Source organism: Strigops habroptila, chromosome 10 (genome assembly GCF_004027225.2).
Source record: "Strigops habroptila isolate Jane chromosome 10, bStrHab1.2.pri, whole genome shotgun sequence".
Lineage (NCBI taxonomy): Eukaryota > Metazoa > Chordata > Aves > Psittaciformes > Psittacidae > Strigops > Strigops habroptila.
In genome coordinates, this window is record NC_046359.1 from 13,304,513 (window position 1) to 13,317,676 (window position 13,164).

Sequence of the window (13,164 nt, forward strand, 5' to 3'; positions counted from 1 at the left end):
TACTGCTGTTCAGCTGACTCATACTGAGGCATCTTCTGTGTGAGCTGCTGCCCCGAGTAGCGTTGTGCCGTCCGGAGCGGAGGTGAGACCGCTGCCGTGGCGCTGAGCGAGGGGAAAAGCTCTCGCCCCTGGAACGGGAAAGCCGTAGGGCCTGTAGTATCTATCACACAGCCTCGAGAATTCCTGCTGTCCCAGTTGCCAACCTGCCAAGTCTAACTGCTGTGCTCTGCGTGCTCTTTAAACCCGGCACTCGGTAGTATATAGACATGCCAGCTCCTTGTGCTCGTATTATTGCGTTGAATACGGCTTGATTAGTTTTCAACTACAGTTATATATATTTTGCTGTTCAACTGGATGCTTTTCTTTACAAGGGCCCCAAGTTCAGGTAGCAAATCTTCTGGCCTTTTTCAAGTTCATAGAATCATGGAATGGTTAGAGTTGGAAGTTAATTGATAGCTTGTAATACAGGCACAGTTAAAACTATTTTTTATGTGTTTAAATATCTGTTGCATCAGGACCATGTGACTTAAGCAATGTTATGATCATGATCTTTGATCATGAGCATAGTGTGTGCTATAAAAAATAGCAGTCTGAACCACAATGTTTCCATAATACAGATGACGAAAAAGGTTTTATCAATTCGATGCAATATAGGCACTCACTGTTTATAGGAGAATAACTAGCGATGTGTCATAACTGCTTAGCTGTCCTCAGGGGGTTATTTTTTCCCCTTTTTTCGTAAAGTCTGTGCTCATATCAACAATTGCTGTGGTCCCTGAGGACAATATACAGTTAGTGTAATCCACTCAAAATTATAAGCTTTCTAGAAATACCTTGTTAGGAGTTTCCTACATCTGCTTCCCCCCCCCCCCCCCATATGTGTGCTTTTTCATCACAGTATGTAAACACTAAATCAGATTGAGAAAGTTATCTCAGATGACCGTTGCTCCAAGTCATTCAAGCTTAAGCATAAAATCAGAAAGACTTTCACCCAGTGTTGAGAAAACAGCTGTATACCATACAAGTTAATAAATGGCAAAGCATTAGATTACATTTCTTCTGTTACTAGGACATGAATGATTGACTCGGGATACTCCTTCAGAGGTGTATTTGGAAGATTAGGTTTTGATTTAATGGTGGATGTTGTTTCAAAGAGACCAGTGTAACAGATTGATACAAGGAATTCTGCTTAAATCATGAGGTACCTCAGGTACTTTGCATATGCTGATAGTAAGATAGCCCTTAGTAACAGAACAGCATACTTACCCTGAAATAGCTGTATACCAGTTCGCTCCTTTCTGTTGCTAAATAACTTGCCAGTTAAAAGATTACCTTAAGCTCTCGATCTTTGTTTTAGTGCAACTTCCCCAGAAGCTGAGAATCTCTGTATCTCAAATAGTTTCTCTTGTAGCCTACCACAAAGTCCAGGGTGATTTCTTCGGTTGGTGTTTCTACTTTTACAATGAAGCAGTGTGGTATGGGTTTGACCATATCTAACTTGCAGACAAAGGCAGATCCATCTTCCCTATGGGTAAAGCAGTCTGTTGCCCCAAGAATTGCAAGGTTTGAAGGGTCCTTTTTCCCCATATAACTTGTAACAGGCTTTTCTTACTCCCTACCACCTTATTAAAAAGTTCCTTCACTAAATTCTTGCTGTTACACAGAAGATTATTCTGGAGGTTGTCTGTGCCTGCACCTCTTTGTTTTGTTAAGCAGAAGTTGTTCAGTGAGTCCACAGCAATGGCTCTTAACTGTCACTGACTTATGAGCACCAACACAGAACAAGTAATGTGTTAATAATGCTGCTGTAGCACAGGAGGGTTTGGCCAACAGGAAGAACAAAGGGCTGTGTTGAAACCTCTTACTGGCATCGCTTTTGCTGGAAATCTATGGGGGTCAGCCACTGGACTTTCTGACTTTCAACTGCTTTTCACCACTCTGGCTTCTGTTGTAAACTTCTCCCACCAGTTATCGTTTATGGCTCAACTTGGTTCCAAGTTGCTATTTACAGGGCATGATTTTAGATGCTGTTTTGGCTTCTCTTTACAAGATGACCATTTCTTTTTCTCTTTTAGCACTGTACTTGTGAGAAATGGGGAGTTAGCTAATTGCAACCCTTATGTAATCAAAATATAAGTATAGCACTGCCTGTAAAAGTGAATTAGAAACACACACTGCCCCCAGCCTTTCCAATTTAGCATGAGATTATATTTACAAACATTAGGGCAGATGGTAAAATTTGGTATTTGCACAATGGAATCTAAGAGATAATACTGTTTATTTGCCTTTTCTTGCTTATTCTTTAAGTATTTCAAGTAAATAGAGGCTTTAAGATCTGAACATTTAAAAGCTAACAATTCTGTTGGAATAGCAGTTAAAGCACCCTGTAACTGAAGTAGTGACTTCTGTAGTCTGTCAGTCTGGGGGGTTCTGTTGATTATTTTTGTTTCTTGTTTGTTTCATTTGTTAAACTTTTTCTCTGCTATGCCAACAAGCTGCATTTGGCTTTTCATAGATTTGAATCAATCTTATACTTTTTGTAATGGCCTTCTTAGTAATATACCTGCGAGGACCTTTGTAGATGTTCAGTCAATTATGGTTTACTATTCTGTCTGCTTTATATCGTTTTTATACCTGTTTCCTGGACCTCCACTAGCAGCTCCTCTTTCCCTACCTCTGTGTGGTCAATTCTGTTTATTTTCCTCTCTGGGATTGGAATGATAATTTTGTCTTTAATTTCTTGGGCCAGAGAATGGAATCATAATGCGAAATGGGGATGTGTCTACACCAAAATTTTCTTATTTGCTTCCAGCTTTCTCGTTTGTTATCCCCTCCCCCCTTTTTTTTAATTATTATTATTTTTATATTTTTAGCCAAAAGCATAAGCAGAAGTAGTGAGAAAACAAATTATATAAAAGCAGTGATGGCAACTATTACTTCCCTGGCTGTGTGGATGTAGTGCTGTGGGCAGAAAGCAGCACTTCGTGAAAGGTCTGCCCTGCAGGGTGCCCAGTGGGGAAGCTGTTCAGATGAACATGAGGAAATGTGAGATGTGATAACGGAATATAAGTATAACTCTTCCAGTTACTAAATGTATTTTATCTCTTTTCCCTCAGATTCATCCTTTTTGCACTTCCATGAATCGGATTGTGACATAGGAGGGTCTTCATCTTGTGAATCTGTGCTTTCTCTCAACACAGAAAAAATTCTGGTATGCTATCAAGAATATAATGTACAAACCAATTTTTGATAGATTGTTGAAGTCACAGATCACTTTAGCTGCATAACCAGTTAGAATGAAGTTCATGCAAATAACTACAAATAGAATCTATTAGTCAGTAGGCATAGGTCCCTAAAAGGCTTACATATGAATGAACTCAAGCTGCTCATGAAAGTAGTACTGCATCATGAGTCTGTAGGGCTATCAGCAGCTTCAACTAATTGAAGCTGATGTCTCCACTGAAGGCCAATCTTCACCTGGATTAGTCTACTAATGAATATTTTATTTTTAGGGCTGCTGAAAAAGGGAAAGGTGTTAGTTTTTATCCAGATTAAACCTAGGAGGCTTACCACAAAATGCATGTGTAGGAGTGACAACTTGCGATCGCTATAGAAATAATGTGCACAGACAGTAGAGTTAGAGGCTTCAGATCATGTTTCATCATGTAATAACAGCATCATATGTGGAGAATATTCTAACAAAAAGAGAGTTGTCTCTTGGTAGAGACATTTTAAGAGGATTATTTTGGAATTTGTTTTTTCTTGCAACACTACTGTTAATCTATTGATCCTGAACAAATATAATCTTCAGTCTACACGAGAACACACGTTTGATGTTACTTCTTCAGTCCAGTATAGTCACAGACATTGAAAATCTTCAAATAATTCCCATGTGAATATACAAAGAAGCCTTGGTAAATTTGCAGCTTATATTGGCTATGGGAAGCATGGAAACAATGTTCTAATTTGAAACAACTTCTACAGAGGTGGCGTTTGGAAATAAAACTACTCTGCTGCAAATCCACCAAGTCAGTTATTTAACTTGAATATTCTCCTTCATCCAGATACTGGTCAGATTTCTGTAATTCAGTACCAGTAATTCTTCCTAAAGCAGTAAAATGTAAATTAGTTTGTAAGAAATTTCCCTGTTTCAAAAAGGTTTTGAAGAGAGCAACAATTCAACCTATTGGGAATTGGTGCTGTGAAAAAATTCTTCTCATTTCTGGAAGGCAGAATGACTCCCAATGTTTGCATGTAGAACTGCAGGATGTGTAACCTATAACTATTCAAAATTTGTTGAAGAAGTATGAATCCCCTTCCTGTGCCACCCCAAGAACCAAATACTGTTCTGTTATTCTATGATAAAAAAACAGATGAGGGCAGGGGAAACTCTGTGATGCTTCTTGTGCCGAGTGTCTAATGCAGCTCTGCAATTGATAGAATATTCATGTAATGCCAGATTTTTTTGGTTGTAGCTTATTTTTCAATACCCAGTGTGAAATTTTTCTGTATCTTACCTTTTGTCCACATACCAAGAAGTATAGGCTTTTTTTGTTAATCCACCAAGATGGAAGTTGTACTTTAGTAAGAATTAAGTTTTTTCTAACACTAAGACAATTATAGAATAATAATGTTTTGCAGAGTTAGGCATTGAAGATTGTTTTCTGAAGTAAGTTTTCTGGAAATTACCTGAAGGCAGCTGATGAAATAAAAAGGTTGTTTCTGGAGGTGTGTGATTTTTATGGTCTGCAATGTAGATTTAGTTTTCTAACTGGTATAGCTGCTGAACCCTGGTCATTGTTGTGATGGTTTTAGTGACTTTTTTCCTATGAGGAAAAGAACTTTTCCATTCTGATACTGTAGGTGCAACAGCAGGTGAAGTAGCAATTCTCAGGCCATTACAGTGTAATCATACATGATCTCTAATTGCAGTAAAAACAAAGTTCGTAAAATCTGATTTGCGAATCAGTCATACCCTCCAAAATGCTCAAGTTTTTAGATCAGACCAAACTTTCTTCTCATTCCTAAGATTATTAGGTGAACAGGGCAGAAAATGTGCAAAGGCATTTGTCAGTTACTTTTGTGCTTTGTAGATCATTGAAATGTCTGTGTTATAGACATAAGTAAAGAGGCTACTTTTAAACAATCAAAAAAGAGTGGAAGAGAGGAAGACCAAGTGCAGTCCTTTCAGTAGAGGAAATGAGTTAAATATGTTCTCTGAAGTTTAAGGTGTTTAACTGTCTTCTCTGAAGTTAAAGATGAAGTTAAAGTACTGCTTAGCGGAAGCAAAAGAAGAGAACTGAGCAGTGAGAGGAGTTATTTTTTCCGTTTCTTACTTCTTAAAACCGTTTGGAAAGCCTATCACTTAAATGAGCATTTTGTTCTTTTCTAACGTAAATTGCTCTTGTAGGCTTACAGCTGTCTATGGAAAATACTTGTGAAAATGAATAGAGTATTCTCTGTTCTGTATTTCGGAGGGATTGTCTTTGGCAGAATTAGTTTCTGCAGGAACATCATTTGGGGAACAGTCATCTTGGATGAGACTACAATTGGGTGAACAAAGTCTATAACAGATAGAAGGTCATTATTAAAAGGGCAGCCTTTTTTACTCTAGTACGGCACAATTAAGTTGAACTTGTCTAGATTGCTGGAGCGATTTTCTTCCCAGTGTTTCATTTTCAGTATTTTGCTCTTCTGTAGTATCCTTCCCTATGTGGAGATAAAGGAATAATTAATGGGGTAAAGAGTATAAACTTTCATCTGAAACAGCATGTGTCTTAGTCTTCCAAAACTTCATGTTAAGAAGATGTAATAAAGAAACATCAGCCACTGGTAAAATGGTGACAATGGTCTTTCATCGGAAAGGTTTGGTTAGCCTTATGTTAGAGAAGAAAACAGTAGCACCTCACTCAAGGGCAGTTTTTCTTCCTGTGTAAGGCTAGGGATGAATTTGTTTTCATTTACCTTGAGCAATCACATTAGTCTTAACTTTTTGATTTAAGGCATTCTGTGAAGGATTTAAGACACAGGTTTTCTGTTAAATTCTGCACTGCTGTTTGCTGAACACTTAAAAACCATGATGTTTTACAGAGTCAAGCGAAGTTGCTTGCAGAGCAGAAACGATTTCCATTTGCTACTGATAATGACAACACAAACGAAGAATTGGGTAAGATGCCTTATATAAGGTTTGTGCAGGTGAATTACGTGCTAATTATTAGCACTGAATATTTTGAAACTAAACTGATGATTCCTCAGTGGTGCTTTAAATTAAAGTAATCTTAATACGCCTGAAAATACAGTGAGTTTTCTCTGGTCATATAAAGAAAATGTGTATCTCATCCTAAAAATCTTTTCTGCTTCGTTCTCTAGAATTCTTCACCATGTCTGCTTAAGCAAGTGTTCAAAAAGCATTTTGATTTAATCCTGTTAAACAGTCTCAGCTGCTTCCTGCTTCCTTTTCTCTGTAATTATTGATGACTAAAACTATTCAAGCATCCAGAAATTTTTACCAATGGAATATGCTTTCTGTCAAGCATAGATCTAGTATTCGTCTTCCCCCTTCCACACACTCTTCCTGTCAATGCTTATAGGCTTTCTGAATTATGTCCTTATGCAAGCTGATGTTTTTTCAAAGCACATTCAGCACAGAAAATGAAGGCATTTCAAATAGAACAGGAAATACTTTTCTCAAAGGACTTGAGGAAGGACTTACTTGCACTACTTCTCCTAACTGATGTCCTCTATAGGAAGCAAAGGTATTATGAGGCAGCAAAGAGATGGTTGAGGGTGAATGCTAAAGAAGGCAGCAGACTCACATGTAAGAGCAAAGGGAGACTTTACTCATAAGTTGTCTAATGAAATTAAAACAATTTAGTAGTCTTTTGTTGATGTAATTCCTGCCTTCACAGGCAAATTTGGGGGCTTAATCTTTTTTGATATTCCTCGCATACCTAACTATGTTCATAGAACCCTGCAGGGAATACTAAAGTCCAGCCGAAAATATTTTATGCTTTTAGAATGTGCTCTGTAGACTTGGAAGACTATGCCAGAAGATCCCTATTCTCATGTTTGGCATGTAGACTGGCACCTACCTACCCACTTTATTTCAAGTATGTCATCGTGTGAGGAGCCTGGATCTTTCTTGTTTGTGCGTGATGCTTGTAACTGTTCTGAGGGAAAGTAGTGTGAAATGTATGGGGCATCCTGAAGCAAAGTCGGTACCTAAATACTAGGGCTAATGGACCACTGTTAACCCTAGATTTTTTCATAATAGAGTACGTGTATTTTTGTAGTATTTCATTAAAGATGAAAGATTAATCAAAGAAGTAAAATTTAAGAAGCTAATACTGTATCAGCTACTAGCTGCTGATCACTTGCCATAGTTCTACAGACCTAGTCTATGACATCCTGTGTTTAACCAGGAGTCTTGGATAAACAAAATAAACTCATTATCAGCAAGACAATGAGTCTTCATTATGTTGCTTCCTCCACTTTTTTGATTAATACTGGCATGGTTGACTTAATTTTATTTTACATGCCAACTGTTCTGTGTTCTGGGATTGGAACTGTAAAGATGATAACAAGAACTATGTAGTCTTGGAGAAGAATGAAATGAGGAAAATTCAACAACTCTTCAACCTGTCTTTTACTCTGCCAATTTTCTTTCCTTTTTTGACAATGCTATGTCTCTGTACCAAGTGAAGCTTTTTATGTATTGAGGAAAAAGCTTATATTGCACACAATTACTGCCTTCCGCATAATAGAAAGGCTCCAAGAATGAGTCAAGCTTTGGATTAATAAATTTCTTTCTTCTCTTTCATTTAACTTTGTTCTTCCTTCAATGAACAGTGCTTAGTGACACTGCCAAAGTAATGTGGCTTTGCCTGCATGAAAGATAAGTGCCTGTGTCCTATTAAAAATACCCTTGTTCCAACTGGCTTATTTGTCAATTCTCATGTTTGAGTAAATAATTAAGCTGATAGATGACTCTTCTGCCCTGTCTGTATGACAGAGTATGGGAAAGGTGAATTCCAGCTCTTAGTTCCATCGTCAGCTGCTCATGTGAACTGCCTGGGGAGAAGTTGTACTTCAATAGCTCTAGTCCTCAAGATACTTGTTTTTTGTGGGCAGTGTAGACAGATCTTAGTCCAGAGTTAAGAACTCTGAGAGATTAAAACATGCAACATGAAACAGTCTTGAGATATTCAGCTGTCAGAACTGAACTTCAGTCATGCAAGCACAACCACAGCTTTCCAGTCTTGTGACTTGACTGTATTTTTATATCTTGTGGAGATTACAGGAATATGTTTCTAAAACAGTGGTCTGTTTCTTTTTCAAACACTTGGCTTCTATTCCAAAGCTGGGGGGATATGCAAAAACTTTAAAGCTTTTCATAATTTTAATATGGGTAAAGATTCTGTAGTTTATGTATTAAAATGTATTTAAAAAGTATAATCAGATGGTTTTTGCTGTTTTATTTACATTTGTAATGTTTTGTTAGCAATTGCTTACGTTTTGATTGGCAACGGCTTGTATGATGAAGCCATACGACACTTTTCAACAATGCTGCAGGTAAGTTTTCTGTTTCGTCCCCTAAAAATCACTTTATGAAGTTATCCATTACAACATATGGCTTTACTAAAACAATAATTCAGTTACGGATTTTAAAATGAGAGTAATTATTTTATAATCCCCCCCCCCCCCCCCGCCCTCCAGTAAGAATACTGCTTAAAATCAGGTGATTCAGTGTCTTGGTTATTTGCTGAGTATTTTTCTCATCTGTAGGAATAATCATTTTTTGGCACTGACAAAAAAAGAAAGCATCTTCAAAAACCTGGCTTGTGCAAAACTGAAGTGCGTTTAATCACCCTCTTAATGTGTAGGCTGAGATATTTTAATGTGGACTTTTTTGGGTGACAGCATGTTGCCAGTAACATCAGAAAAAACCTGACAGATCACTTATGATAGTGGCAAGTACTACATTGCTGTAATGATGATAAAAGATTTTGTATGCTGGATTTATCCTTCAGTGGTATTTGATGAGTGTAATATATAAGTAAAACATAACAAGTACTTCAACATAATTTGTTTTTCTGACCAAGGTAAAGAATTCAGAATCTTCTGCTGTGAAGTAGAAGGTAACCACTCTTCTCTTAAAAAAAAAAAAAAAAAAAAAAAAAAAAGGCAACCCAAACAGTTTAAAAGCTCCAACTAAGGCTGTTTTCAAAATACTGTGTTTTTGTAGCTGAGAACCTGAGACTACCAGAAGCATGGACCTACTTTTTGATCTAAACTGCTTGTAGTACACAAATACAAGCGGAAAGTAATACTGCAAATACTAGCATGTTTGGAGATTTTGCTTGTTTTTAACTCAAATGTCATATGGCTTGTACTTCAATTGAGTTAAAGCATGGGAATTTAATGGAATTTAATGGACCAGAATGTTTTTGTTGTTTTGTTTATTTTAGTTGTTTTGTGATCTCTGATTTTTGTTTTAATGTGAGGACTTCCCCCCCCCCCCCCCCCCAATGAGAACTCCTGCTTCAAAAACCACTGGACTTATAAAGAGGAGGCATTATATTAAGAAGGAAAGAAACATTACATTAGGAAGGAAGCATAATATAAGTGAAGATAAGCAAGATACAGTGACTAGAAAGATGGGAGAAGTGTGTATGTAATAGAATACCTCTGCAATGCACACATCTGAGTTGAAACGAATATCATGCTTATTCTATGCCTGAAAGGCTGTGAAATGGTTATGATTGTTCACTCTGTCTTCCATAAGGCATATGAAGTGAATATTAAAAGATTTAACAGAATAAAACAGCCTTGCTTAGCCACTGTGTTAAAAGTAAGGAAGTTACCTGAAGTTGACATTGGCAAGTGTACACTCGGAATCAGCTCAAGTCTGGCAAGGTGCTGGCATTGGTGTACCACATATGTGTTGTTTTGTCAATGAAATAATTTGCTTCTTGGCAGTTGTCCCAGTTAGATGAGAGCAGGCCTATGCTACAAACGCTTGTAGCACAGCTGTGTTGGTTGCAGGCGTGAAGATGGCGTGATTCCTGACTTTTTCAGGGAAACTAACTGCATTGGCATTGTTGTTCCAAGAAAAACAGTTTTGCTGTTGTAGTTCTTCAGATTTGAATAGAAAACCATGTGTGGTGTAAATAACATTGCACAAGTATGTTCACTATGTAAGATGCATCCCCTTAAGTACCCCAGTTGGAAAGCCACAGGCTTAAATCTAACCCAAGGAAGGTTTGTTTGAATTTTGCAAAACTATTTTGGCAGGATACCTGCCTGAATACGAATTTCATTAGGATGTCACAATTTCCTGCTTCCTAATTTTAAATCTCAAATTTAAATTACAAACAAAAAGACCTTTGAATGGCTGAATTCTATGTTTATTATCACTTCAGTGATACTAGAAATCAGATAAATATCAATAAGGTTTCAAATAATGAAGTTTGGACAACAGACTATACTAATGTGTGCATAGCTTCTGATAGGTGGTCACTGACACCTGTAACTGCACTCTGTTTAGCTCATTTTCCAGACAAATACTCCAGAACAATTCCAGTAAATTGAATTGGAAGTTGTAAGTATATGAAATTATGGTCCGTAATACAATCAATTTCTTTGCCTGACAACTGTGATTGTTCATTCCTTACTACTTAAGATCAGCAAAAAATAAATAGATATTGAAGAAAGATACCTTAAAAAAAACCCGAACCAAAAAGCCAGCCCAAACCCCAAACAAATGCAAGCCACAACTGATTATTGTGTTCATGTTTAATCTTAACAGGAAGAACCAGAGCTGGTTAGTGCAATTTACGGACGAGGGATAGCATATGGAAAAAAAGGACTACATGTGAGTAGATAATTATTTAAATTAATATCTGCCTGAATTATTTGAATCCAAACTATAGGAAGGCCTGTAACAGGAGGAACCGGTCTTGATAGGTACATCCCAAAGTCTTTGTGCCCTCCCTACTATAATGATGCATCCATCCCTTGGTAGGTGCTCCATAGGGGGAATCTGGTGGATCATACTGCTTAAGCCGTGGGCATATTTGCTTTGTTTTACTATGGAAGTGAAGCAGGGGTGCCAAAGGAGAATATAGGCACGATTGTGTGTGGTGGATAGTAACACTGGGAGCCACAGCCACTTGAAAGAGTTTTCTAATGAGATTGTTATATCACTGGTTTGGAATTTTTATTTTTATTTTTCAAATAAAGTAACTGCTTCCAACCTACAATTTACTGAGGACAATATAAAAATTAGGATAGGCAAGATGCTGGTGGTGTCAACCCATTTGCCAGTACTACTTGGTGTAAGTTACAGACAGCACTATACACTCGCTAGGGGGTGAGGGTGTGCGTGTTGGAGTTCACATGAGAACTTGAGCCAGCTGTGCTGCCAGGAACGGTACCTATGGAGCCGTAAACCTCATGTTTATTCACAGAGTTTTATGAATAAAGCTAGAGGTACAGCACAAAGATGATGTGTACAAGCAAAGTTTATTTTTCTTGTTTATAGCAGATAGGTGGTGGGGGGTTTCCAACTATTTGTAGAATACCACATCTTAATGTTATTAGCAAAGGTGTGGAGGGTTTTTAATGTAAACTGGTAACTTTCAGAAACTTAGGCAATCTATTTGTTGTTGTCCTTCAGTCTTCAGGAGTATATTACTTTAAATATGCACAGTTGTTTACCTTGTTTATTTTTCTCCTTTTCAGGATATGAAAAATGCTGAACTTGCTCTGTTTGAGCTCAGTAGGGTGATTAGTCTAGAACCAGATCATCCCGAAGTATATGAACAGCGAGCAGAAGTGAGTATTTTTTGTGTCTTCAGATTTTTTGAGAAGTTGCAATTATACAGTGTTTTCAATTATTTCTTCACTGACTTAATGACTAAAGCTCTTATCTGTGTTTTTCTGTGAACATTCCTCCTTTAAAAATATACTTTGCTCTCACACAAAAATATATTCGCTCTCGCACAGTGTAATTTGTGGAATGTTTATTTTGAAAATGAATCACCATATGGAGTTACTATAACCAACAGAATAGCCTGTATTGTGTCTAAGTGTTTAGTTTTTGACATACTATACAGGAAGATTGTGTGGGTTTTAGTGTTTGGTTGTTTGGGGTTTTTTTTATATTATGAATCAAAATATCACTTGAACCTTACCTGTTTGCGCTTAGTGTCACCTTAGTAAATTTATTGTTAGGGTGAGTTGCTAAATTCCGAACTTGTAAAGAATGAATTTTTAGTCAAATAGTTTGGGTTCATATTTGTGCATATAAGTTAAATATAACTCAGATACGCAGATATTTTTAATTTTGAAAATCCGGTTTTGTTTTGTCGATTACGGAATATAAATTTTAAGCAGCATCTTTGTAGACAAATCAAAAGCATGAACATTTATTAAATATTATATTATTCTTTATTATTATTATAATTATTGATAATGATATTAAATATTATTATATTACACAGCATACCATGTAATGTTAATTGCCATAATACGAAATTGCAATTCACAAGTTTTGTGGGTTTAATGAATTGTTAATACGTTTGCTAATAATCTTGATCTAAAAATGCGAAAGGCATGCAAATAATTGGAAAATAGACCATTTTCCTTTGGGGGCAGTATTTTTAAAAAAATAAAAAGGTTTGTGAGAGTACTTCCATTCCATTTTCAGTTGAATGTGTTGAAATAACTTGAAATAGAGTATTTTGCTTTGGCTGATTTGTTTTTATTTGGAATATTAGGTTTCTGCAAATGTTATTGGTGATATTCAGGCATACTGAATGCAGTTTTCTCCAAAAAAATATCAGATTTTCCCTTTGACTTAAAAGCAATAAGTACTGAAATTTATAGTAGAACTTTCCAGCAAGTATACTTACTCGGTTTCAGCTGAATCTGGAAAAGAATAATCTTCATATTTCGAAACCAAATCTATTCAGCCTGTTTGCTGTAAACTGGTTTTGTTTTATACTTTCAGATATTGTCCCCACTAGGACGAATCAGTGAAGCATTGTCTGATCTCACCAAAGCTATTCAGCTACAACCATCAGCCCGGCTCTACAGACACAGAGGTACCCTTTACTTCATATCTGAGGTTAGTAGGTTTGGGGGGTTCTGTTTGGTTTGAAT

At 36.8% G+C, this 13,164-nt stretch overlaps 1 protein-coding gene across 8 annotated transcripts in view; it reads left to right on the forward strand.

Annotated features, from left to right (window-relative positions):
• The window catches only part of TTC13 (tetratricopeptide repeat domain 13), a 40,419-nt gene that overhangs the window by 517 nt on the left and 26,738 nt on the right, over positions 1 to 13,164 (forward strand). For 6 of the 8 annotated variants that reach the window (XR_003993412.1, XM_030499036.1, XM_030499037.1 and 3 more), the window contains exons 2-7: positions 3,117 to 3,211; positions 6,091 to 6,166; positions 8,501 to 8,571; positions 10,808 to 10,873; positions 11,743 to 11,835; positions 13,013 to 13,129. Coding sequence is in view for 7 of the 8 variants with exons in the window: in XM_030499036.1 (XP_030354896.1) it covers positions 3,117 to 3,211; positions 6,091 to 6,166; positions 8,501 to 8,571; positions 10,808 to 10,873; positions 11,743 to 11,835; positions 13,013 to 13,129 (518 nt within the window). In the remaining variant the exon portion in view is untranslated. The remainder of the gene's footprint in view (positions 1 to 3,116; positions 3,212 to 6,090; positions 6,167 to 8,500; positions 8,572 to 10,807; positions 10,874 to 11,742; positions 11,836 to 13,012; positions 13,130 to 13,164) is intronic. The other 2 variants (XM_030499043.1, XM_030499044.1) reach the window with 2 other exon arrangements.